The sequence below is a fragment of the Periophthalmus magnuspinnatus genome, chromosome 19, assembly GCF_009829125.3.
Source record: "Periophthalmus magnuspinnatus isolate fPerMag1 chromosome 19, fPerMag1.2.pri, whole genome shotgun sequence".
NCBI classification, from domain to species: domain Eukaryota; kingdom Metazoa; phylum Chordata; class Actinopteri; order Gobiiformes; family Gobiidae; genus Periophthalmus; species Periophthalmus magnuspinnatus.
In genome coordinates, this window is record NC_047144.1 from 21,222,172 (window position 1) to 21,248,393 (window position 26,222).

General features: G+C 37.2%; 1 protein-coding gene across 1 annotated transcript; it reads left to right on the forward strand.

Annotated features, from left to right (window-relative positions):
- The first annotated feature begins 391 nt into the window (after positions 1–391).
- Positions 392–24,445, forward strand: fdxr (ferredoxin reductase). Its single transcript, XM_055229506.1, has 12 exons — positions 392–736; positions 4,209–4,312; positions 5,732–5,827; positions 12,207–12,329; positions 12,648–12,764; positions 12,851–12,952; positions 14,184–14,291; positions 17,610–17,694; positions 21,744–21,943; positions 22,582–22,753; positions 23,186–23,359; positions 24,146–24,445. Exons 1-12 carry the CDS (start codon positions 658–660, stop codon positions 24,274–24,276), a joined length of 1,491 nt encoding a protein of 496 aa, XP_055085481.1. The 5' UTR covers positions 392–657; the 3' UTR covers positions 24,277–24,445.
- Positions 24,446–26,222: the final 1,777 nt, after the last annotated feature.

Here is a 26,222-nt window from a genome sequence, read left to right on the forward strand (position 1 = left end):
AATGTGTGACACCACAGGTAAATGTCTGTTTTTCAAATCTCTTCCAAATTTAATTCACAAAACTTTTTTTTTTTTTTACTGTTGTAAGTTACAAAAGTGCACCCAAATTTATTTCATTTATGGATCATAAACTGGTCCTGTATGTTCTAATTGGGTTTTTACTCCCTTTTTGCACAAATTATAAATAGGCTAATATATTGTTATATCCTCATAAACATAGTAACAAAAAATGTTCTGAATTTAAATACACAGATGTATACATAATACAATTAAACATCGGTTGGCATTATATTTACAATGAATGGGTTAAAAAAAATTGAAAAAATTAAATTGTTTACTAGGAACGAATCACACTACTCAGTCAGTAGTTCCCATACGGACAGCTTTAACTGTTACACCGAAGTGCAGCACCACCAAAACAGTGCATAGAAGTCCCAAATTAAGTCTATTTTCTTCGTACTTGAGAATATCAGACTGTGCACGACCACATACAAAGTTGCATGCTGTTTCCAGAAGAAGATAAACGCGTTTCACCTTGACATTTTAGCTCAAGGCTGGAGCTGCTGCGATGTGGAGCTAATCCATCAAACCAGGGCGATAACGAGAAAAAGGCTCACGAAAACGCCCTAAGAAGGACTATTTTGGACGAAAACAAGTATGAGGACCCGTACATTATTGTCTGGAATAAAAGTTTGGAATCTTGGAAAATCGACGTGGGTAAATCGAGTTTCAAATGGTAAGACTTTGCTCAGAGACTCTTATGTATTTACACCACAGTTTGTAAATACTCACTAAAATAAATGACAAATGATAAATCTGCACTGTGTGACTTTTTTAATAACGTAACCCGGTGTTATTGGTTTGCCTGGAATGATGAATAATGTATGTTGATGTTAATGTTAGTGTAATAGCCTACTGTGTAAAAAAATGTAAGCTGATGGTGAACCTTCCCCCAGAAAAGTTACATTGTGCAGCTTTAACAATGGGTTGATTTGAGTTTCGACAAGTTCCTTCTTGTAGGCTTCAATCGTAATATATTAACAACACACTATTGAAAAAAATAGGCTGCTACATCATAAAAAAACGACTTTAAAGTAGAGTCTTTCATATACTGTACTTTGATCAGCCCCTGACAGGTCTGAGTGATTGACAGGAGGATTTAACCAATCACAGTGAAGGGTGAAATTAGAAGACACAGATTGTAGGTTTGTGAGTTTGATATATCATTAATGTCATTCAAGTTAAGTGCACATTTATTGTAATAAGTATCAATCCTACATCTGAAATTGTATTTTTTTTTTTGTGTGTGTGTGCTATAGCTAACTAGTTAATGCAGACCTATTATGCAAAATTTACTTTTCAGAGCTTTTAACCATGTTGTTTTCCCTTCTCTTTTACACTCTCAAAGTTGTATTTGAACTGATTTGTGCATGTTTGAGCAATTTTTAACCACTTATTTTTAAGACGCCATTTTGCCAATCCACCCCCGTTTTGACCACCACATGCCCACAGTTCTCTTACTTCGTTCTCCAATTTTATTTTCTTAATCAGTGATACATAGTCATTTTAGTACAAATGAAAAGAAATTTGCTCGCTAGCAGCTATCCATCAGAGGTTTTGTAACATGAGAGTCAGCGGATTTATTTCTTTTATTAAGTAGTTTTATATCAATATTACAATTTAAAATGTGCAAACTGCAACATAATGATCCACAGATGTCACATATTATAATTATATAGCAGACACAAGCACAATATGTCTTCTTTAATACATCTGGAAAGTGTATGTGTAAATCTGTGGTTAGATATAGATGTTTCAGCGAGGGCTGCAACTAACAATTATTTTGTTAATCGATTAATACAGCCATTACAGAAAGCTGAAGTGAAGCTGCTTGAGAACATCCTGGTGGAACATATTTACAGACAAAGGAGTGTTTTCATCAAAGACACTAAGTGTACACATTTCTTGTGTCATTTGTATGTAATTCCTCATTCATAAATCCTCTTCTCTCGGCTCATGTTTTGGAGCCTGTGTATTCACCCGTTAACGACTATTTAATTACTAAAATAGTTGAAAGCAGTTTCAGCAATTGAAATTATTGATTAATTGTGATTAATCCATTAACTGATTAACTGTTGCAGCCCTAGTTTCCGCCAATTCCGATATCTGTTATTGAGTGACTACAGTCAGTTACCGCTCTGCCAAACTTTTGTGGATAGTACATACACACCTTTGAAACCTTGGAAGGTTTAAATCCCGAATCTAGCACTTTGAAATTATCATTATGCGCAGTTACTCACAATGGCTTCAGCCATCGCGCTGTCAAATTTTTCTGTATTGGCTGATAACACTGGGTTACAAAAAAACATTTTTGAAAGTTGTCTGTGTTTTTTCAACTGAATTAGGACCATTTTGCACCGCTGAATCCAAAAATGATATCCATTTTTCTCAGTCAGGTCAGGTTTTTATGCTAATTTGATTTTGAAAAATCCGATCTTCTGACTAAATTGATTACAATTTTGTGACATTATCAGTTGATTTTCTTTAATATTTCTCATCCAAAAAATGTTTTAGGAGATAAAAAATAGTTTTCTAACAGAATGTATTAATTAAATGTTATGTTATGTTAATTGATAAAGGTAAGTACATGTAAATTGGAACGTTACGTTATCATTGTGCAAAATTCAGGACATGAACTTCAGTTTCTATGAACCCCTTGAATGCTCAGCAGCAGGGATGTCTCTCTTCAGAGTCCAACAGTAATCAGCCATCGTGACTGCATCCCAGCGTCCCTGATACCTGGTCTCCATCTCTTTTATGTCCTGATGGAATCTCTCCACCTGCTCATCACTCAGTGATCCCAGATTCTCAGGAAACCTGAACATTTAGCTCCTTTTGGGAAAAAGGATGTGGAGCATCATCATTAAAACCACACTGGAGGAATCTTTGTCAGGAACTTCTCCAAAGACAGGTACTGGAATTTCATCACAGTGAGCTACAGGACGACGTGCTGATTCACAGTCAGGATACTTGAGGCTGCTTCGGTTCTTTCTGTTGATCCCAGTCACATGAATAGCCCAGAAGTAGCTATTGATGTCGGCTCCCTCCAAACCATGGGAATTCCAAACTTTAGACAACTCTTCTTGCCTTTAGTCCACTGACGCAGATACTCGGTGCATGACATGCCATGTGTGGTGCCCAAGCTTCATCTTGGTCACCAAGTTTAATACCAAAATAAGCATGGTAAGCACGCTTTATGAAACTTGTGACTTGATTCCTGTTAGGAACATTGGTGTATTCACCGCAGATGTAGCAGAATATGTCTGGCTTATTTTTGCAAGATCTTCTAGTCAAAGCCATTTCATTCACTTGTAATATAAAACAAAACAATTAGTCATAAGTTGGCACATGCAAAATCTTCAGAATTTGTTTATAGCGAGAAATATAACAGAATTTTGCATCATATGACGTGAAAATACTCATACATGTAAACAAAATCGTTAAAAACAAATATGTAGCTTAGTTCAGAACGTTGACCTGATTGAGCAAAACCAATGTGATTTTTGGATTCAGCACATCAAAATTACCCTAAATCAGCAAAAAAAATCTTAGACAATAAATTTAGTGTTGACCAGTGTAATTGATAATAGTTTTTATCAGTATGATGATGGTAGTAAACTAGGGCTGCAAGATCTCTACCAAATCGAAAGTAAGTACCATATTAGTACCAAGAAAATAAGTACCTTATTTTGATAATGTGATTCTTGTAATACTTTTTGTCTCTGCCAATTTTCCTGCATGTGTTTAAATTTTGAACTTTGAACAGAATCCTATTACATAATGGAAAATCTTGTCAGAAAAATTGCAAGTGGCTATTTTCCCTAAATTGTTCACCTGTAATGTAAACATACAGATACTTAGCTTTGTTTCTCTTTTATTTTATAGTAACTCACTGCTCTGTTTAAAAAGACTTATCTGATGCACCGAGGACAAACTTGGACTCGCACACACTTGATCTTAGAACAGATCATCTGTGCTATATATCTTTGTAATGTGGACCCTGGAGTCTGCAGGGTGATTACATTTGACCCACATTTGACACTAAACATTTATCTAACCATTGGTGCCAGTTGCAGTCTTGTTTTTGTCTGTAGTTTTATATAAACCTGCCCTGACTTGTCTTTAACTGTTTGTGTTTTGTCATGCAGGTGTGAATGTGCGAGCAACGTCCTCTCTCTCCTCACATGGGCCCCGGGTTTGTATCGTGGGTAGCGGTCCAGCTGGTTTCTACACCGCCCAGCATCTCATCAAGGTACATTCCACCAATTGGTGTAGGAGTGCGTGGGTGAGGGAGCACAGTTTTTTGGTATCTATCAAAGACAAGCAAGAATGTTCCGGGTTCGACTCCCTTGCACTGTGGAGCCTTTCTGTGTGGAGTTTGCATCTTCTTCCTGTTTCTGGGTGACCAAGACTGGCTCAAGAGATGGATCCCCAGGCGCCCACTGCTTCATTTTGTGATCAGTTGTTTAATGCATTTGGTGCAAAACTCAACCATGAGATTTACAGACACTAATAGATTTGTCAACAGGACGATCAAAAAAACATATTTATTATTTTCAAGATTGCTCATGCACTCGTAACCATTTCCTACTTTTGTTTTAATCCACTGTTACAACTATTGCTCGATTGTAGCTGTCTGAAGAAAAAGTGCACTCAGATCAAGGCCCTGTGCTGCAAAACTGAATTAGAGTGTTAGCAAGGTAATTTCCGGGGTTAATCCAGGTTATGTGGTACTACAAAACTGCATCACTTTATATCAGCGTAGATCTTTATGGTAACGTGAACTAAACTCATAAGCTGTCCCGGACCAGGTGAAGTTCCAGAATAAGAAAAAAGACAACTCTTTAACCAATCAGAATGGTTGGGTTCAGGGTTGACAGAGCAAGTTGTCAACCCGCTTTGTAGTACCGCTTATCGACAGACGCTTGTGTCTGGGTTTGGAGAGAGTGGAGTATTTGAGCCAGTTTCTTAGTACAAGCCTTAGGTGTAAGATAAGGCAGCACGCCACTGCCTTATCTCACACCTAAGGCTTGTATTTTGTCATCTTTTCAATCTAGTTATACAGGTGAAATGATCAGGTTTGACAGGTTCGAGGTTTGTGAATTTATCTTTTGGATTTGCCAAGTCATCATGACACTTCCGTATTCAGCGAGATGTTTGTGTCTCAGTGCTAACGCTAATGCTAATTTTGAGGAATAATAAATGTTAAAACAATTTAACAGACTGTAATCTATCTATAAAATCAATTGGATAGTCTTTTCTTTGATTAATTTTGATTTCATTTGGTTGTTTATTTTATATTTTTTACACTTTTAATAAAAGTTATCATTGACATAAGCAAGAGTTGAGTGAGTTTTTGTTCATAGTTCACGGTTAAGTTTACAGTACGTTCACATTTTTACTTATTTATGTATAGACTTAGTTTGGTCCTATTCATGCTTGTTCCTTTAAATATATCTATCTTTTTTTTTTTATTAATCTGAAAACATTCTCATTGGTTGAAATAATTGATCATTTGCTCAAAGTTAATGTTGCTGAACTTGCTTTTTTAGGAAACACAACAATGATTTTTTTAATTTTATACTCAGGTAATAACAGATACAACAACAACAACAACAACAAAATAACAAAACTTTATACATCTCATAATAGTACTTGTGTGTGATTTTAGGCCCATCCGGATGTTCACGTGGACATTTACGAGCGGCTGCCGGTCCCGTTTGGCCTGGTCCGGTTTGGAGTGGCCCCAGACCATCCAGAAGTAAAGGTATTCCCCACGCACTATCACAAAACAATGAATATAATAATATGAGATAGTAAAGAGCAGCATAGCACTGACACAATAACCCCAGCAGCAGGATAAATACCAGTAATGCTTATCTAAATGAGTCATATTATAAACTACATGCAACATAGACTTGGATAATGTTCGCGCTTTCATACACGACAGAAAGAAACATACATTCTTTTAATGCTTAAGGAAGATCTATTGTGCTTGTGTCTGATATAGTTAGAATCTATGACACCGGTGGAACATTATGCTATAATTGGGGCAAATTAAAATCTCAATATTCATCTAAAATGAATTAAATTGACGGGAGAAAAGTACCAAAATGACTAAGCAACACTACCGAATCCTACGTGTATGACAAATTAAGAACTTTTTTACTGGAAAGTGAAGTAAGTCCAGTGTGGTTAGTTATTATCTTTATAAAGTCATAGAGGGTTAATAATTCAACTTTGTCCAGGTCAAATGTAATATACTGCAGATTATTATTGCTATTATTGCAAATTAAAGGTTTGTCAATACTGAGCCAATAAAATGATTATGAAACACTCATTTCCTGCATTTGATAAAGACTTAATCGTGCTGTACGTGATTTTTATTGACTGTTTGTTTGATTTTCAGTGGTCCAAAGTTATTGCTCAGCCTTCCTTATCTTATCCATTCAGTGCATCCTAATTATTCATCACGCTGAGTTTATAAACGCTTTTCACAATTTTCAAAGGTCAGAATGGAGTTTTCTCATCACGGTAAAGCTGGCAACAACCAGCATGCTAATGTGCCCTTCCTGATTGTCAGAAAATAGTACGCTTTATAATTAGATGCCGACAGTACACACAGCTGTCTCATTTTGACCTAGAGCTGCTTGTAGAATATATCTGTACTGGGGCGACACAAATTTCACTCAAATACATGGTACAAGGCCTTTAAAAAATATTTTGTATAAAACTTTGGTAACTGATTAATCTAGACCTACGTTTGTACTGTCTGTAAATAAAAAAAACATTTAATACCTGCTTAATTTCTGTATATTTGAATGAGCATTACATTAACCTTTAGAATATAGTTGCTAAATTAACTTTACACTCTTTTGCACACTTAGGGAGTACCACACAACTTTTTGCAGCTACTCTTTGCAATGTTGGCTTCAATTATACAAAAAACAAACAAACAAAAAACTCAGATAAATCAATGTAACAAAAACAAACAAACAAACAAAAAAACATTTAAATATGCTCTACATAACTTTTCTTGTGGGAGGTCTGCCACCAGTTTGTCTCCATGCCCAGGAGATTAAGGCATCCATATTTGTTTGTTTTTTATTGCAAAGAAAATACCTTGAAAAAAACATACATTTTTATTGTGCGGGCTTGCCTCTCCACAGATCTTGGCCAGTTGTGTCCCCTGTTTATCTTCATGAGGACGGATAACTCTGGGTGTGTTTTTAATGAGGCAACATTATAACACAGATCAGAAAATAGTGTGATATAGGCCCTTTAATACCATACGGTGGAACATTCCAGACAAAGCAATTGATGTATTTAATATTTAAAACAGAACAGGTTGTATTTACTCTAGATTTTGATGATTATAATTTCAAAGTGAAGGGCAGGGATCTGTATAACTCTATGGGAGATTCACAGTTTTTTTTAAAGAAATGTTGCATCTTATTTATAGGGAAGCTCAGATCGATTAAGGCAAAATTAACGTGATCGATAATATAAGAAACGGGCCGATCACACATACGAATCACCCACATAGGTAAGTGATGGGCAGGTAGAAGCACATTATTGGATTAAATTGATGCTATATTAGATTTTGGTCAAACTTTAGTCAGATTATTTGTTCAAACACTAAAATACTTTGCATCACTACTTCAAAGTCCATCAAAAAATGAGATGATCGTATCGGTGATAGGCACACCTTTACTTATTTCCTCATTATTTGTTTGGGATTGGCTCCACAAACATGCCATTTAATCTCGTGTTTTAAAGTCCTTTTTCGACCAGTCCATTGAACTTTGTGCCAGTTTCTTTTTCATGTGGATAGACCCAGTAATTACAGAGGAATTAACCGTAATCCAGGTCAACAATTCTGCGATGTGACAGTTAAATCTAAACATAGAATTTGGCCGTGTGTGGAGCAGTGGTGGAAGTGGTAAAGTACTGCACTTAAGCGTACATTTTAGGCAAGGCAAGTTTATTAGTATAGCACAATTCATACACAAAGTAATTCAAAGTGCTATACAGAATAAGAAAGACATTCAAATCACACAAATCAAAACATTTGGAGAGGCCAGGCGTGCGTTAAGACGGCTGCATTTTACGTATCTGTACTTTACTTAAGGAAATTTTAAACGATATACTTTACTACTTTTACTTCACTACATTTGAGAGAAGATATCTGTGCTTTCTACGCCACTACATTTTTGAACAAACATTTATTTTGAGGTTACAAAAATATACAACCTAAGAAAAAAACTCAATTCAGCTGTTTCTGTTGAACAAAATTCAGCAAAAATCTTTATCAAAACCACTACATTTGAAGCCTTAAATCTGCACAAAATACTTTTAGTTTTTACTCTTTTATTACATTTTCAGGCAGGTACTTCAGTCCTTTTATACTTAAGTAGAGTTTTCATATCATACTTTATTTTTGAGTATTTTTAGCTCCCGTATCTTTACTTTTACTTAAGTGACAAAGTATTTCTTGCACCAGTGGAACGCAGCTCATTGAGACTCACATCATCAACATTCCCTGGAGGTGTGATGCTACCGGAGGCCCAGTGATTTATAATTGTTGAGCCCTTAATTGTCTGTGAACAGGTCAAACTAGAAAGCTGTCAAGTGTAAACAATTATAATCTCAGCCAGCTCAGGTAGAAATGAATGGAAAATTAGCCACCTGAGGCTGAATAAAGACATACCGTAAATTTCGGATTATAAGCCACTACTTTTTTTCCACGCTTTGAACCCTGCGGCTTTTACAGCAGTGCGGCTTATATATGGAATTTTACTGGATAACGACCCCTGGGGGGCGCTCTCTAGCTGTAAACGTAAAAGTGAGACAGACGTGGGGAAAGATTCTGCTCTGAAGAATTCACTAGTTTTGATTTTGAACGATCATTTTGCGCATCATGAAATGGATATGATGCAGTTTTTAAGATAAAGAAACAGAAAGGAAACAGAGCAGGGGTCGGCCTTTAACACGCAAAGAGCCATTTGGACCCACTTTCCACATAAAATAAAACACTGGGAGCCGCAAATACTTTTTGACATCTAAATGAAGATAACACTGTATAATAACAATAATGTAACGGAATAATGTAGGTTTTACTTTCACGGACAAGCCTTCTACACGTGGCAGATAAATATGGCAAAAACAACTTAAGTGCATTAAAAAAATACAACTCACCAAACCGCTGCATCATGCATCGCGCTGATTATGTGATAATGTCTACTCTGCTCCGCAGTTTCTTTAAAAAAAACAACAACAAAAAAACTCGTAGCGTATCGTTTAATCCCAGGTGCTTATTCTCCATGTGCCAAAGCAGTTTTGAAGGTTTCATTGCCTTATTTGCTTTTCCCGTATGTTACGCAGAGCGGACTCTGTGCGTGAGAGTCACCTGTAGCGACAAACCCAGATTTTAAGTAGGCATTGTCTGTTAAATTTATCTTTCTTTTTCTTGGAGGTCGTAGTCTCTTCTTCTGGCTCCTCAGTTGTCCTTTTCCCCTTTGTTAAAAAGATCTCCAAAGACTTTTGTTTTGGCTCATTTTCACTCGCTTTTGGCTCTACTTTTGTGCGTCGTGTCTGATGTGTTATACGTGATACGTCACCGCGGAGACAAGAGCAGATAATAAACTTGCTACTACATCAAATAGATTTCTGTGGCGATTTCCAGCAGGATTTTCATGATACATCTACGGACGAGCTTATTAGTGTGTCATTAGGGACGGGCCAAAGTTGCTCCTGACCCCTGTGCGCACAACGTCTGAAAATCAGGGCTCTTTACGCAGGACTGAGCTGTGTCTGTGTTAGTTCCCAAGCCACGCAGAGCCGCAGTATGAGGCGGAAAGAGGCGCATGCGGCTCCGGAGCCGCGAGTTGCCGACCCCTGAAATAGAGCCACTGCACGTAAGCTCGACATCAATGAATCCAACTTGGTCAATGTAAAAAGACGACAAAAGTTTTCAGAGGAAATAAAAGCAGATTTTCCGTGTTGGTGCAGCTTTATTTTCTAAACCTGCAGATGTGTTCATCCCGTGTTGTTGTCGTGTTGGTGCCAATTTTCAGGCACAGTTTAAAAAAAAGCGTGTCGGTGCACCGTCTTTCTGTGTAAATATCTCATGTTACAATATGAAAACCTGCGGCTTTTATTCAGGTGCGGCTTATATATGTACAAAATTGATTTTCTCTTCAAATTTAGCTGGTGCGGCTTATATCAAGGTGCGCTCTGTAGTCCGAAATTTACGGTACATTACAATGATTAACTAGGCGTGTGCCATATGGAGAAAATCCCCTAAAATTCTGGAGATGAGCTGTTAGTCTCGTTTGGTCAGTCGGTCAACAGTGAAAACATTGCAGAATTTATTGTTATGTCATTGTCGATTCAGCTTTATTAAAGGCGCTGTCTTGCCATATTTACTGGTTTGCCGTGATGCAAAGTCATTAGCTTATTCCTCACTTTACCTTATGCATTCCCAGCATACTACACCACACTACGCAATAAAATACTTTCTAATTAGATGCAGACAAGAGACAGCTGGCTTATTTTGGCCTCAATATCTGCTTATTCTATAATGTGATGTCATATTCCCAGGTGGGGAGCAAGAGCCAGTATTCCTTATTGATTATATTGTACTTTACCATGAAATATCCAAAAGGTAAATTCACAAATGCTGAAAATCTGATCACTTCTGTTAGTGACTAGACCCAAGAACCCACTGTACTACAACACGAAACTGCATTTCAACCATATTCATTTTAGCTGCCCCCATCTGTATTAAATATGATGGGCCTATAGAATATTGTGATGTTATCTGAAACCCAGCAATATAATATATCTGTACTGGGGCAGGACAAATTTAGCACTAGCCGTTCGACTCGGCTCTTTCTTTACCACAATAGCCATCACTGCAGATGCTGCGTCAGTCCGTCTGTTAATCTCATGCTACATCCTTCCCTCACTCGTGAACAAGACTCTGAGATACGTGAACTCCTCCGCTTAAGGAAGAGCTGATTCTCATCCCGGTTGCTTTGTGCTCGACTGCGGGCCACCCCAGTGCATGTTATGGGTCCTGGTTCAATGGGGCCATCAGGACAACGTCATGTGATCACCTCTCACATGTGTCACTGTTGTTGCACTTGGGCGTTGAAGTCCCCCTGTAGAATAATGGAGTCCCCACTGTCTAGTACCTCTCCCAGGAACTCCAAGAAGGCCGTGTACTCTGCACTGCTGTTTGGCCACTAGGTTGACACAACAGTGAGATGTGTCCCCGACCATCAAATGCTCTCTGACAAGCACCCACCCCAAGCCCAAACTGGGCAAAGCCAAACTGGGCAATGTAACAGGCCTTGTTGTAGAAATCAACATAAAGAGCTTCTGAACTGCTCTTAGTCTGACCCGTCCCCTATGACCTGTTTGCCTTGGGTGACCCTACCAGGGGCATGAAACCCCCAACAAGTTAGCTCCCAGGATTATTTGAGCACACAAACCCCTCCACAATGTTAAGGTGGCAGTTCAACTGGCAGTTCAAGGAGAGAACAACTAATGCAACTATGTTAAGTCTTTCTATTGTCCATCAAATTCCACTAACTCCTACACAAACATGTTGTGTAGGAGTCTGAAAACACCCTTTTAATTTGAAACTGGTCTGAGAGGAGGTTCATGCCAAGTTCTGCTTAACATTTTTGCTAATTATAGCATCTCTTTCAATTTCAGAAAACACAATGTCTGTTGCATTATCTGATGACAAAACCCAAGGTGCACTATACAAATGTTCTGCTTGCCACGTTATTTCATGTCGGGGATTATTCACACAGTATGGCAGTCCTCTTATCCATCGTGCACAAAAGTTACACAACCATCTTATTTTCATCCCTGCATTTTTTGGAAATAAAAACACCTGTAAATGAAGCAAGATCAGTTTAATGCGACACTGTGGAACATTCCAGGCATGTATCCAGTGACCATATCTAAGATTTTGATTTAAAATGTCCTCCGAAGGATGCAACTGTTCAATTGGGGCACGACTAGTTCTGTTTTTCACATTTTTAAGCCCATAAAAATCAGGTACAGTGCCTTTAAGTCATTGCCGTGGTAAATGTTTATACTTTGTGATCTCTTTTTGTTTGTTTTTTTAGAACGTCATCAACACATTCACACAGACAGCCAAACAGTCCCGATGTAGCTTCTACGGCAACGTGAACGTGGGGCAAGGACGTTACATGGAGGAGCTGAGGGAGGCCTATCACGCTGTAGTACTGGTACACACTTCAAATACAGCTACATCTGTACTGGAGCAAGACATATTTTGCTCAAATACATGGAAACGAACATCACCACAAATATTCTACCTGCTGGTTTCATGTTAACAGGACCAAATTTTAGTTTACTCTTCAGTTAGAGAGAAGACACTGAACTTTGTGATAGTTTTTTCTTTCATGTGGATAGGCCCAGTAATTAGAGACACATCTACATTTATTAAACAATAAATTCCACCATATATAGGAATTATAGAAAGTCGCATGAACCCAACCATGAACTTTGTGGATGCTAATGCTAATACATGCTATTGTTCGTAGAGTTACGGAGCAGAAGGCAACAGGACTATGGGAGTACCTGGAGAGCACCTGGCTGGAGTGTACTCAGCTAAGGACTTTGTCGGCTGGTACAACGGGGTTCCCAGGTGTCGACAGTGTGCGCAATACTTGACACTGCATAGTACTTTTTGTATTATATACTATATATTGTAGTATTTTTTATCTTACTGTGTGTGTTCACGTAGCTGAATCCAGACCTGAGCTGTCACACTGCAGTGATTCTCGGACAGGGGAACGTAGCGCTGGACGTCGCACGGATTTTACTAGCTCCTGTTCAAATGTTAAAGGTGATAAACTTATACTTTCTGACAGTTACTATTGAATATGTTTGATATCTATAGTTTAGTTTATCGAACATTTCTTAAATTGTTCAGTTAAAGGCCACAAACTTGACCTATCTGGACTCTCTCTGACCTGAATCCTCACTCACTAAACCCCAGAAACTGCAGCCAATCATGAATCAGTGCTAGTGCAGCCTCTGTAGCTCAGTCAGTGACTTTTGGAGGTTCTGAGCTTTTCACATGAGGCCTGTCCGTGTACAGAGAATGAGAAAAATGTGTACGTGTACTTTACCTGCAGGTGAAGACAGGTTCAGTTATGATTATAGTAAAAACTGAGAGCACAAGCTGCATACAGTTCATTTAAGTCATGGGTGGTATATCAGAAGTGGCATTTTTTATAGAGGAGATTCATGTATTTTAATATAAAACTCACTTGTATTGGTATCAGAACAATATTGTAATACTTGCCGTAGTATTACTGGTATCAAATCGAATCATTTGTATTGCCCACCTACAAAATGAGTATGAGTATGTACGGTTTAAGACTGACGTTAGCCTTTATTGCATATGTGTCAAACTCAAGGCGCATGGGCCAAATGCGGCCCGCCACGTAATTTTATATGGCCCGTGACAAAGTAAATTAAAAGGTATAAAATCTCAGTTTATCATTAGATACACAGTTAAACAGCCATTTTTTCATATCTATGCAAATCTATATGCAATATTTGTAACTTGAATAAGTAATAAATATAGAAACGGTTAATTAACAAGATTAAAAAGTAGTTTTATTTATTTTACATTTACATTTATCTTACAGTTAATTACATCTGGCCCTTTGAGAACAACCATTTTGTTGATGTGGCCCTTTATGAAAATGAGTTTGACACCCCTGCTTTATTGTCTACATAGGGAATTTTAGTCTCTAACCAGGAGTGTAGTTGGACGTAACCCATTTAGAAACAACTGTCACCGTCCTAGGACAGCTGTTTCTCTGTCATGGTTCAAAATCAAAGTACGAGAAAGGACTAAGAGGGCAATAACTTATTTACTCACAGTATTTTGAAACACAGAATAGCTGATCGTTATATCTGTCCTGTTAGTAGATTTAACAGTAATCTCTTCACTCGTCACCTCCATCTTGGTTTCATTACAGCTAAAACAACATGCCACTGCCAAGTCAATCCAGTCAGCTGAAAAAGAAATCAGTCACAAATGTGGATATTGATTGATTTTTCAGAAAACTGACATCACGGCCCCAGCCCTGGAGTCCCTGGCTGAGAGTCGAGTAAGACGAGTTCTGATAGTGGGCAGGAGAGGACCGCTGCAGGTGGCTTGTACTATAAAGGTAAGAGGTGTAAGGATCATAGAGACATCCTGGTGCTTTGTGTATTAAGAGGAACTATCCAACCTCCAGCTCTAAGTTAACTAATTAAAGTAGGATTTTTGGTGCTTGACGAAGTAAAACTCATTTTTTTTTAATCCAAAGTTTTCAAACTTTTGTGGCCCACTATGTTTTTGGTGCATTATTTAGTTTCCATCATAATATTGGATTTAAGAAATGGTCATGTTCAGATAAATTGTGCTGGAAATTAATTATTTTATTGCAAAAATTGAAACTTACATAATTACATAACTGCTGTACTGTTTGTTATGTAATTTTATACCCTTCAAACATAGTTACATTTTATTTTTTAATTTAATTTTTAGTTTTGGGGAGTATTTCTAAAAGATAGACCACAAAAACATGAGAAAAACGTAATCTTATCCGAAGCAGTGAAACGCAAATGTTCAAATCATTTCATATTTTCAGCATAAAGCTTTTGCCACTTGTAAACTTACTCACGGTGGAAAGAGAAACCACAACTTTTGCTCCAGAAAACTATGACCTAGCAAGATGGGACACTGAAAAACTCACTAGGAAGGGAACGGGGATGCACCGTCTTCTTCACATAAATGTAATTTTAAAAAACTCTAGGAGAACCAGGGATGTTATTCAAGTAGTCTCAGTGATTATAATTTGACAATTTACTTCACTGTCTGAAAACCACCAGTAACACAGGAAATGATGAGATTGTGTAAAATGGCCTACCACAGACAGAGGTTTGTTGCACCACATGAACTGTATGCTGCACGTGACAATATCAGCAGGATGAACAGTAAGGACATTGGTGATTGCTAATTAGCTGTAGCACTAGACACATTATTCTAAATCGAGTGTTGCTTAGTTTGTGCTGATCTGTGGCGCAGGAGTGAACTGTGTAGAAAGCAACAACAAACAACAGCAGTTTTTCAATTTGTTCCCAAAAACACCTTTAAAAATGCTGTACCTGATTTTTCTTAAAAAAAAAAAAAAAAACCTTGATAAACAGAGCTAGTTTATTTGCAGTGGTCCAAAGTTATTCCTCACTTATCTTACGCATTCTGAACATCCAGTTTGTAGAGTGCTCGTCCTCTGAGCCGAAAGTTGGCGGTTCAAATCCTGCTCTCAACATAAAACATGCCATGATCAGTTTTTCAGTTTATAAGCAAAAGTGCTTATAAACCGTGATCAGTTTTTAAGCACTTTGCACAACTTTCAAAGACCGGAGCTGAGTTGAGTACAACTCAGCTCAGCTGATCCTTGAACTATAAAACACTTTATAATTAGATGCAGACAATTCACAGTGGACCTATTTTCACTTGAAGAGCTCCTTGTGCAATGTATCTGTACTCAGACAAGACACATTTTTGCTCAAATACATGAAAACTCTATTCACCACAAAGATTCCGCCTGCTGGCATTATGTTAACAACTTTTTGTGTACTCTCCAGTTAGAGCAGCATAATTACATTTTTAACTCTCAGATTGTTTAGTTAAGACTAACAATAAATCACAGCAAATTAACAGAAAAACTGGAATTATAGAGCATAAGGTAAGCTAAACTGAATAAAGAGTTATTTAGCAGATCGATCTCAGTTTGTCCAATTAAATGATCACAGCTCATCATGTTTAGATATTGTGGTCTGTCCCAAGGGTCAGTGTTGGGCCCCAAATCTGCTATTACATATATTAATGACACAAACTTTTTTTGTGCTGGTGAAAATTTGCAACATTTAGTTTTTGAAATTGAGTCTGAAATGCTAAAATGAAAAACATGGTTTGATAGGAGCTAATTATCTCTAGACATGAGCGAAGTAATACTAATGTTATTGGGAAATTATAACGATAATAAACAAATACAGCTGCAAATACAGAGTAAAGAAAAATACATTCCTAGATATTATTGAAAAAAAATTGAAAAAAAAAATTTATTGGAAAGAACACATACAACATACGCATATTACATACATACATACATACTAAAATAAAATATATATATTTATTTTTATATATTTTAGTATATATAGATGTTGTATGTGTTCTTATATGTTGTATGTGTCCTACCAGTATTTGTTAAGGCCAAGTATTTTCTGGATGAGGAATCTCTGCATGTACTTAATTGTTTTACTAGTTGTACCATATTTAACATATTGTGCAAAGATCCGAGGCAATAATTAAAAATCAATGCTGGAACCATTAGTTATGCAATAAAATTCATGCATTATTTGTGCTTCAAGACAGCACAAATAATGTACAAGACAAAAGAAAGAGCTACAGAAAATATTCAAAAATATTATATTGAAATGGAAAGCACTTATAATTTAAGGAGACGGCATCTCTTTAAAATGGCCAGAGTCCAGACAACAAGGAAACATTTTTGTATTTTTTTTTGTATTTTTTTATTTAACCTTTATTTAACCAGGAAAGTCCCACAGTTACAGTTACATTTACATTACACACACACATTTCAACACATCACAAAATGGATTCTTAAAAGCAATTACAAATCATAGCCTTAATTTCCAAACCTTTCAACATAGATTTAAACTGAACTATTGAAGTCAGTTCTTGTAATTTCAAGACTTTTTGTAAATCATTCCATGTTGTTCAGTTTGTGGGGTCAGAATATAGAACTGTAAATGAGTAAGGTTCAAAAAATATGTGAAAAAATGGCCAAATATGAAAATGTTTAATGAAAGATATAAAGAAATGATTATAGCTAAGTATATAGAAGAAGGAACTGAAGTTAATATGGCATTATGAATGTAAACTAAAATGCAGTTAGTCATTTTGTGTGTGAAGTAAAGTTTGGACATGTCAATTATCCCTCAGTTATCCACTTAAGCTCCACAGTAAAGAAAAAATTCAAATCCGTAAACACACTCCTACAACGTTTTGTCCTGTTGACTGATTTAAATTTAATCTTTAACCATCAATAAAAATGAGAAATAATTGAAAAAAAAGATTATTTGTTTTTCAGTGATTGTTGCGACAACAGATGTTTACACGCTGAGTTATTCTTCACACAGCGTTTGGTTAAATAAATGACCCAGCCCATGTTATACTTGGCACACACCTTTGTTTCCCTGTACATTGGTAACTGATTTTAGGACAAGCTGTTCAATGCATGATGCTATTTATACACCATTATTCTAAGCTTTAATTAATCATTTCTCTGTGTTATACCAATTTGGCACGTTGCAAAATGTTCTTCAAGTGGTTTTACTCAGATCAGCTTAGAACAACAATGCACAAAAACTAAAAAGGCATGTTTAAAACCTCTGGACATGCTTCTGTTTACCAGGAACTCAGAGAAATGGTGAACCTGCCTGGGACCAAACCTGAGATGGTGGCAGCTGATTTTGATGGTATCGCTGAAGCACTTAAAGGTAACACGCACTCTGGTTAACTGGGTACATATAAGATTTTTAAAGGACATGCATTTATTTTTATTTTTTTTATTTTTAAAGATACTACAATCAGAACTGAACCTGGGTTGCCAGTGTTTTATCCTGCCTATTAGTGTGGTGAAAAGTTAGATTAGATTAGATTAGCCTTTATTGTCTATTATTTGTTTTGGGACAAGGGAACTCATGCCACATACAGACATATAACATACAGCACACACACAGTGGACACATCAATTAATGCAGTTCATAAGAAAAACAACCATTTAGCATTTGATAATATTACACCATTCCCATAATTAGCACATTTTACACATTCCCTTGGGCCTAAAAGTGTAAGGGTGAGTATTGCACATTCCCTGGGTGCATATAGTATTGCCCAATCCCTGATGGTCATACACTAGGGCATTATTTCTTCAAGTTCAGCAAGGAAATTGAAAGGGGAATAAATGAGTGCTTAAACCTGTTTAGTGTGCTGGTTGTGACCCTGTACCCTGTTCCTGACGGCATTAACTCAAACTGGTTGTGGAGGATGTGAGTCGGGTCATTATGTATTTTACTCCCCAGTTTCACTAGTGTCTCTTGAAAGATCTCCTGAAGAGGACGGGGGACCATGCCAATTATTTTACCCACCGTTTTAGTCAAGCTTAAGATTTGAGCTTTCAATTTGACAGATAGGTTGACAAACCAGGTAGACATCCCATAACGAATAATAAACTGAATACATGCTCGATAAAAAAGAAGCATTACATTTTTGTTCACTCCGTAAACCCTCAATCTTCTTAAAAAGTACAGGCGCTGACTGATTCGTGAGCAAACAAATTCTATGTGCTTGCTCCAGTTAAGTTGAGAATCAAAATAAACCCCCAAATACTTGTAACAAGTCACCTGACTCTTAACTGCAACAAAACTGTGATCACCAACAGATCTTGGATCAAGTAAGTATTGAAAATAGGATATTCATTGATACAAAAACTAGATACTCATTTGAGCATGTATCGATACTAAAAAAGTCACATTCACAGAACAGAAATGAACCTTTCCTGAATAGTTTTAGAATGATCTTGAGCTGTATCAGAACAAATATAAGACCATAGACTAGTATACGCCCATGGACCACTATGGAACCTACCTACAGTAGATGACTGAGGGATTTCACAGGTGATACATGGTAATATAAAAAAATACTAGTAAAGAAAGAGTATGTCATTGTGGTATCGGAATCAGTATTGAGTCTATTCCTTAGTATCAAAATCGAGAAATGATTGGATCATGACAATACTACTGCAGATAAAGGACACATATTAGTTTTTCTTCATTCTCAGGATATGGACAGACCTCATGTGAAAGTGCAGAACCTCCAGAATTCACTCACTGAGGTGCAAAGGCTGCACTAGCACTGATTCATGATTGGATGCAGGTGCTGGGGTTTAGGTGACGATTCAGATCAGAGAGTTCAGCACTGAAACTGGCAACACAAATGAGACTCATGTGAGGCTCATTCTACTTTCTGATTGGATAAACATCTTGAAAACACCAAATTTTAAAATCATCATGTCCAATGTTTTTGTACCTAACAATAAATCAGTATTAAATTGTCAATAAAGGTGATGTTGGATTTGAACATGTTTACCTCAGACACAAACAGGCCATGTTTTTGAAATTTCAAATTTAAAAAATGACACACGCAGTTCTTTTAAGGAGATACGAAAAGCTTTTAAATACTATTGGATGCATTTGGACTTGTATTTGAATGAAAATCAACTCACCTGTAGTTTAAGATCAGTGAATTATTTATGGTCAGATTATGTACAAACAATGCTCAGATTAAAGAGCCAATTAACTGAGCGCTCCCCCCGAAGAATGTTAAAGACATCAGCTGTACAGTATCAATTTACAATAAACAAAATGTAAAATGATCATCTTTACTTGTAATTCTGTCTAACTAGACTCAAGACAAACGTATACACCCCATACATGTTAACCGCAGTTGGCCCTTATAGCAAATCTGTGGTCAGACAGAATGGAAACTTGTGTGAGTTGACGGCGCACAGACGCGATGCTGTCTGAATTCAACACAGGAAATGACACATGTGACAACTCTGAACACTGAACACGCTGTGCAGATAAAATGTATTTGGAGGACTTTGAAAGCTAAATAATGGCACGTTTCTGACCACAGAGCTGACAGGAAATTAGTACTTCTTCAAGTACTGGTGCCTCTTTTTGTACTGTGTGAGACAAAATGGTAATTAGAAATGTTGTGAGTTTGAAAAATGTTGTTTCTCATGTGCCTAAAATATGTTTTTTAAAGAATTGAGAGAAAATTACAGTAAGATTTGAACTGACTAACTCCCCACTACAGGGTGATTGATTAACATACTGTGTCACCTTTGCCCTTAACTAACTATGCTTTTTTGATCATTTTAAATTGTAGAAGTATTGATTCTTGCCATCCAAAGTATTATTCTTTCACATACGGATACTATTTTAATCAAAGTTTAAACAATGCACTTAAAAATGCATTGTGTAACATTTCTGGTCTTGGCATTAAATTCTCACATTTACATTTATAACCTACATTTGTAGCCTACAGGTCTTTTTACTGCACAAAATAATTAAATAAAAATGTATAAGCATTATTACTATACATGGACTCCACAGATCTGTACAAAGACACATTTTAAATACTATCGGACACATATGGGCTGGTATTTGAGTGCGTTTTCGTGGTAAAATAAATAAAGAGGACACATTTTCTTGTCAGTTTCAGTCAGTTCCAAGTAGGAACTGACCCAAAAGGTTTGGAAAGTACCGGTACTGAAAAACTACTGTTCTTTCGGTGGCAACTTTCAGTTCCTTGGCTTTAAATGCACCAATTAGCCAAGGAATACTTTGCACCGATTTATCAGCTGTGCAGGTGCTCACGCATCACGACTGCACTCTGCACAAACTAATGGCACGAACAGCACCCATAGTCCTACATGTGTCCAAACAGCACAGTGCATCATCTTACATCTAACTGTCTGCAGATAATATGAACCACACTCCACCAAGATCCTCGTTGCTTCACGTAAAAGTCTAATTCTTAAGTAAATGCGGTTTAGCCAGTCTATAGTGTGGACCATATCTGCGTAAAGATGTATAGAGGTAAAGTAAGCGAGTCCGCGTATAGTTCGCCATAATCCTCCTCCTCTGCTCAGGTAAACACATGGTAAAAGCGCTGCCTCTGATCTAACATGCCACATATGAAGAAAACTAAAGTGAAATTTAATGTGAGTCCACGTGAGCATCAGCTGTGCACTCTGGACCATTTGATTTGAGTTATAACTGTTGTTTTAAAATATGACGTTACATTGTTAGAACATATTTCAAGGATAGAAAAAATATGTTCTTAATAATATTGACCATTAATTTCCAGTTATATAAAAAGCATTTCTGACAAATACTCGCAAACATAGTCGCATTACCCCAGTTCTGTACTCCCTCCACTGGCTCCCAGTACATTTCAGGATTAATTTTAAACTTTTAATGTTTGTTTTTAAAGCTCTGCATGGTCTTGCACCTTTATATCTTTGCGAGCTGTTAACGGCTCATACGCCCAACAGAGGTCTGCGGTCGGCCAGTCAACACCTGCTGGAGGCCCCCAGAACCAAAAGGAAACAGTGGGGTGATCGTTCATTTTCTGTGGCTGGTCCCAGACTTTGGAACTCTTTGCCCCTAGAGTTACGCTCAGTCACTACTTTGTCCCTGTTCAAAGCCAAACTAAAGACTCATTTGTTCACGATTGCCTACAGCTAATGACTGTTTTTATTGTTTGTTGTTTTGTATATAGAATTTTTGTTGTTGTTGTTTTTACATTTTAATGCACTTGAAAAGCACTTTAGTTCAGTTTTTGCTGTTGTAAAGTGCTATACAAATAAAGTTTGATTGATTGATTGAAAAAAGGGTATCGTCAAAGTACTGGAAAAAAAAAATCATACAGTAAATGTGCAAATTCCAAATGCATGAAACAGATATTTTGTGTGTAGATGTGGCACGGCCAAGGAAGCGTCTGACTGAGCTGCTGCTGAAGACGGCCCTGGAGCCCCCCGGGGAGAAGGAGCAGCAGAGGAGGAACACGGCCGACAGGAGCTGGGGCTTCCTCTTCTACAGGAGTCCTCTGGAAGTGCTGCCTGACCCCAGTGGAACCAGAACTGCTGCTCTCAGGCTGGCAGTCAACAGGCTGGAGGTACTGGTTATTATTGTTTCCTTTTTGTTTATTTTAGTTTAGTTATTTTATTTGACTGTTGATACTGCTGAACATTTCGCCTTAGACATACAAGCAGTATCCTCCCAGCACGATGTCATTGCAAAGTATCAACACGCAGTTTATTTGACAGTTGATAGTACTTTGCAATGACACCACGCTGGGGGGTACTGCATGTATGTATATATGTCTATGGAGGAATGTTCAGCAGCTACCATGGTGTCACAATGCACACATTAGCAAACACAGCTAAAAAATACAAAATGGATTTAAACATATTTATTTTCTTTCTTTCTTTCTTTCTTTATTTATTTATTTCCATAAGTTATTTCTAGGACCATTGTGAGTTTTTCTTTCATTAACCAACGGGTACCAACAATTTTGTCCATGTGTGTAAAACTAATCTTCACGGAGACTACTACACAAAGTATTTTTGGCAATAAAAACTCTTAATAATAATAACAATAAATGAAACATAAGCCCTATTTACATGGGATTTATTTTACTCATTTCTAAAAACTTAAAATACTATAAAAAATAACCAATAAGTCAGATTTGAATTAGAATTGATGTCCTGTTGGGTAATTATTTCCTTGTCATTTTCCCTCTCTGATCCCCAGGGCTCCGGAGAGGCGGCCCGTGCGGTGCTGACTGGAGAGGAGGAGGTGATGCCCTGTGGACTGGTCATTAGCAGTATTGGGTATAAGAGTCTGCCCATAGACCCAGCTGTGCCCTTTGACCCCAGCAAGGCTATAGTCCCTAACCACATGGGCCGGGTAACGCAGGCTGCAGGTAAGAAAGTAAACAAAGCAACTCTTTCTTTCTCATACAACAAAGGACCTTAAGGCTACTTTTTTTCTAAACCCTAAAATTCCTAAAATTGCCTTGCGGTGCCATCTAGTGGTGGCCAAACTCGATACATTATCAAGAGTTTGTGAACTTGCGAGAATTCATCTTACTGGCAAGGCTATGTGTGTGCGAGTATTTATCACATTGCATGGACTAAACTCTGTGGACTCACACCATGGGGACAGGCCTCCCAAATGGGGAGAAAATCAGGTCCCCGTGACATAACTTTTCTTTATTATCAGATCAACAACATGATTTTAAGATATTTAAAATATAGGTTAGGCAAATAGTGACTGCGGTTAGGAAATTAATGTAAGTATATGTACTATATCCCCAGAAGCATGGATACCCAACATGTTGTGTTTGTGTGCACAGGCCTGTATGTGAGCGGCTGGCTGAAGACTGGTCCCACTGGGGTGATAGCCACCACCATGAACAGCAGTTTTGACACAGCCCGCTCCGTGCTCGAGGATATGGGCTCTGGAGCGCTGGACGTATCCACACACAAGCCTGGCTCCAACTGTATCCGAGCACTGTTGGACCAGCGAGGTGAGAGAGAGGGAAAATCTGTGGAATATCTGTTTACTTCTTCATCTGAGTTATTCATGCACAAACAAGGACAATCAGAGCTGTGACAACAAACTGAATTAGTTGCAGAGGTGGATAGTACTCGGTTACATTGACTTGAGTAACTTTTTTTAATAAATGGTACTTTTCAGAGTATTTTTCAAGCAGCATACTTTTACTCCTACTTTAATAATAATATTTTTATTGAAGTAACCATACTCTTACTTGAGCAAAAGTTTTGGTTTCTCTTCCCACTATGAGTAAGTCGACAGGTGACAAAAGCTTTATGTTGACAATATGAAATAATTTAAACATTTGTTTCTTGCACAGCTCCTTCAGATAAGATTCAGTTTTTCTCATTTTTGTGTTCACCAGATTGTGTGAATAATTTAATAATTTGTCCTACCAGTTACATTAACTTCAAATAATAAACCAGATGTGGTGGAACAGAGTATATTGAGCTTTGGAGGTGTAGACAGAATAATAAAGTGTTACTCAAACACATGTGAATGAAACAAAACACAACTCCAGGTATGTTTTTGATGAGGTAACAACATTCTAACATGCCTTAAAACTCACAAGATTAAATTTTGTGTAATACTATATAGGACGTTTAATCATCAGTAAAATTAAAGACCTCTGCCCACAAGCCTATGTTACTCATGCACTCGCACAACTATTTTTCATAAATGTAAAAAAGCAGGATACAAATCAATACTCTACAACTTGATAAACCTCATTAGTGTGATGCGTTTTGTAATTTTCCAGGGATAAAACCAGTGACATTCTCTGACTGGGAGAAGATTGATCAGGTGGAGAGCCAAAGGGGAGAGGCTGTGGGGAAGCCCCGAGAGAAGCTCCTGACTGTGGAGGAGATGCTGGAGGTGACACAGACATAAATACTACTACACACACGGATTAGGGCTAATACTTCTACATGCTGCTTATGTAAGAATGGTTACTAAAGTATATGACTGACAATGGTACTTGTGTTTAACAGCTACTCTACCTAGCTTTATTTTTATATGGGATCATAAAATTAATATACAACGGTGAAAAAAAATAACTTGAATAGGCTTAATTATGTTTCTATGATGTTTTCTATGTGATATGTATGTAAAATGTGTGCACTTAATCTATTATTCATGCCAATCAAAGAACTTTTACTTATTAAACTGTCTTAAACACTCCTTGAGTTTTTGATTTTCATGTACAGCTGAAACCAGAAGTTCACACAAAATAAAAAGACACGTGCATCTTTTTTAATCACTGTCTGACATGAAATCAGACTAAATTTTAGCTGTTTTAGGTCGATTAGGATTACCAAAATAATTTGTATTTGCTAAATAGAATAATAATAGAAGAATAATGAGAGAAGGATTTTTTAAGACACATTTTTATTATTTTTTTCAAAGTCAGATGTTTACATACATTTCATTTCAACTGTATGACTTGGGTCAAACCTTTTGGATATCCTTCCCTAAGCTTCTCACAATAGTTTTGGCCCACTAATCTGGTCATTATCCATTTGGAAGACCCATGTTTATATATGTGTTTATACTTACGCATAATTGTTTGAACAGATGAGTATGGCACCTTCAGGCATCTGGAAATTGCACCCAAGGATGAACCAGACTTGTGCAAGTTCACAATTCTCTTCCTGATATCTGGGCTGATTTCTTTTGACTTTCCCATGACGTTACACAAAGAAGCAGTGTGTTTCAGGTGTGTCTTCAAATACATCCACAGGTGTAATTAACTCAAATGTCGTCAATACATCAGGAGCTTCCAAAGATGAAATCATCACCTGGGTTTTCCCAAATTGTTTAAAGGCATAGTAATCTTATTGTATGTATACTTCTGACTTTGAAAAAATAAAAAATCATTTTTCCCTCATCTTAAGTTATCTTGTATGGTCCTGCATTTGAGATTGAGTGCTCAGAAAATGTTTTCACTTACCCCTGTCTTTATAGTAGTAACATAGTTTCAGATAACATCTAGAGGTGTTGTGAGAGAGTACATATCCGGGTTGGCCAATCTAATGGTAACTTTACCACAATTAAGGGTCTAAAAGCACTGCACCATTTCTCCTGTACAGCCGAAAAGAAGATGAGATTAAACTGCGAGGAAAACCAAATATCCCCGTTTGAGATTAATTCCTGATCTGATTTGTTTTAAGTAAACCAGTGAAATGTCTGGGGGAAGATACCAAAGGAATTCTTTCTGTAAATGCTGTCAGAAGTATCAACAACAAATTAAAGGCCTACATAGATACCGTAAATTTCGGACTACAGAGCGCACCTCAATATAAGCCGCACCAGCTAAATTTGAAAAGAAAATCAATTTTGTACATATATAAGCCGCACCTGAATATAAGCCGCAGGTTTTCATATTGTAACATGAGATATTTACACAGAAAGACGGTACACCGACGCCTGCCTGAAAATTGGCACCAACACGACAACAACACGGGATGAACACACCTGCAGGTTTAGAAAATGAAACTGCACCAACACGGAAAATCTGCTTTTATTTCCTCTGAAAACTTTTGTCGTCTTTTTACATTGACCAAGTTGGATTCATTGATGTCGAGCTCACGTGCAGTGGCTCTATTTCAGGGGTCGGCAACCCGCGGCTCCGGAGCTGCATGCGCCTCTTTGAGCCTCATACTGCGGCTCTGCGTGGTTTGGGAAAATACATTTTAAGTATTTAATTGAAGTGTATTTTATTTGTGTTAGCTCGTTTTTATTGTAGTTTAAATTGGAAGATTATTATGATCTTAAAATAAAATTATATTTTCTTATTTTTCGTTGCTCAAAATAAGCGTCACACTCGCGGAACAATG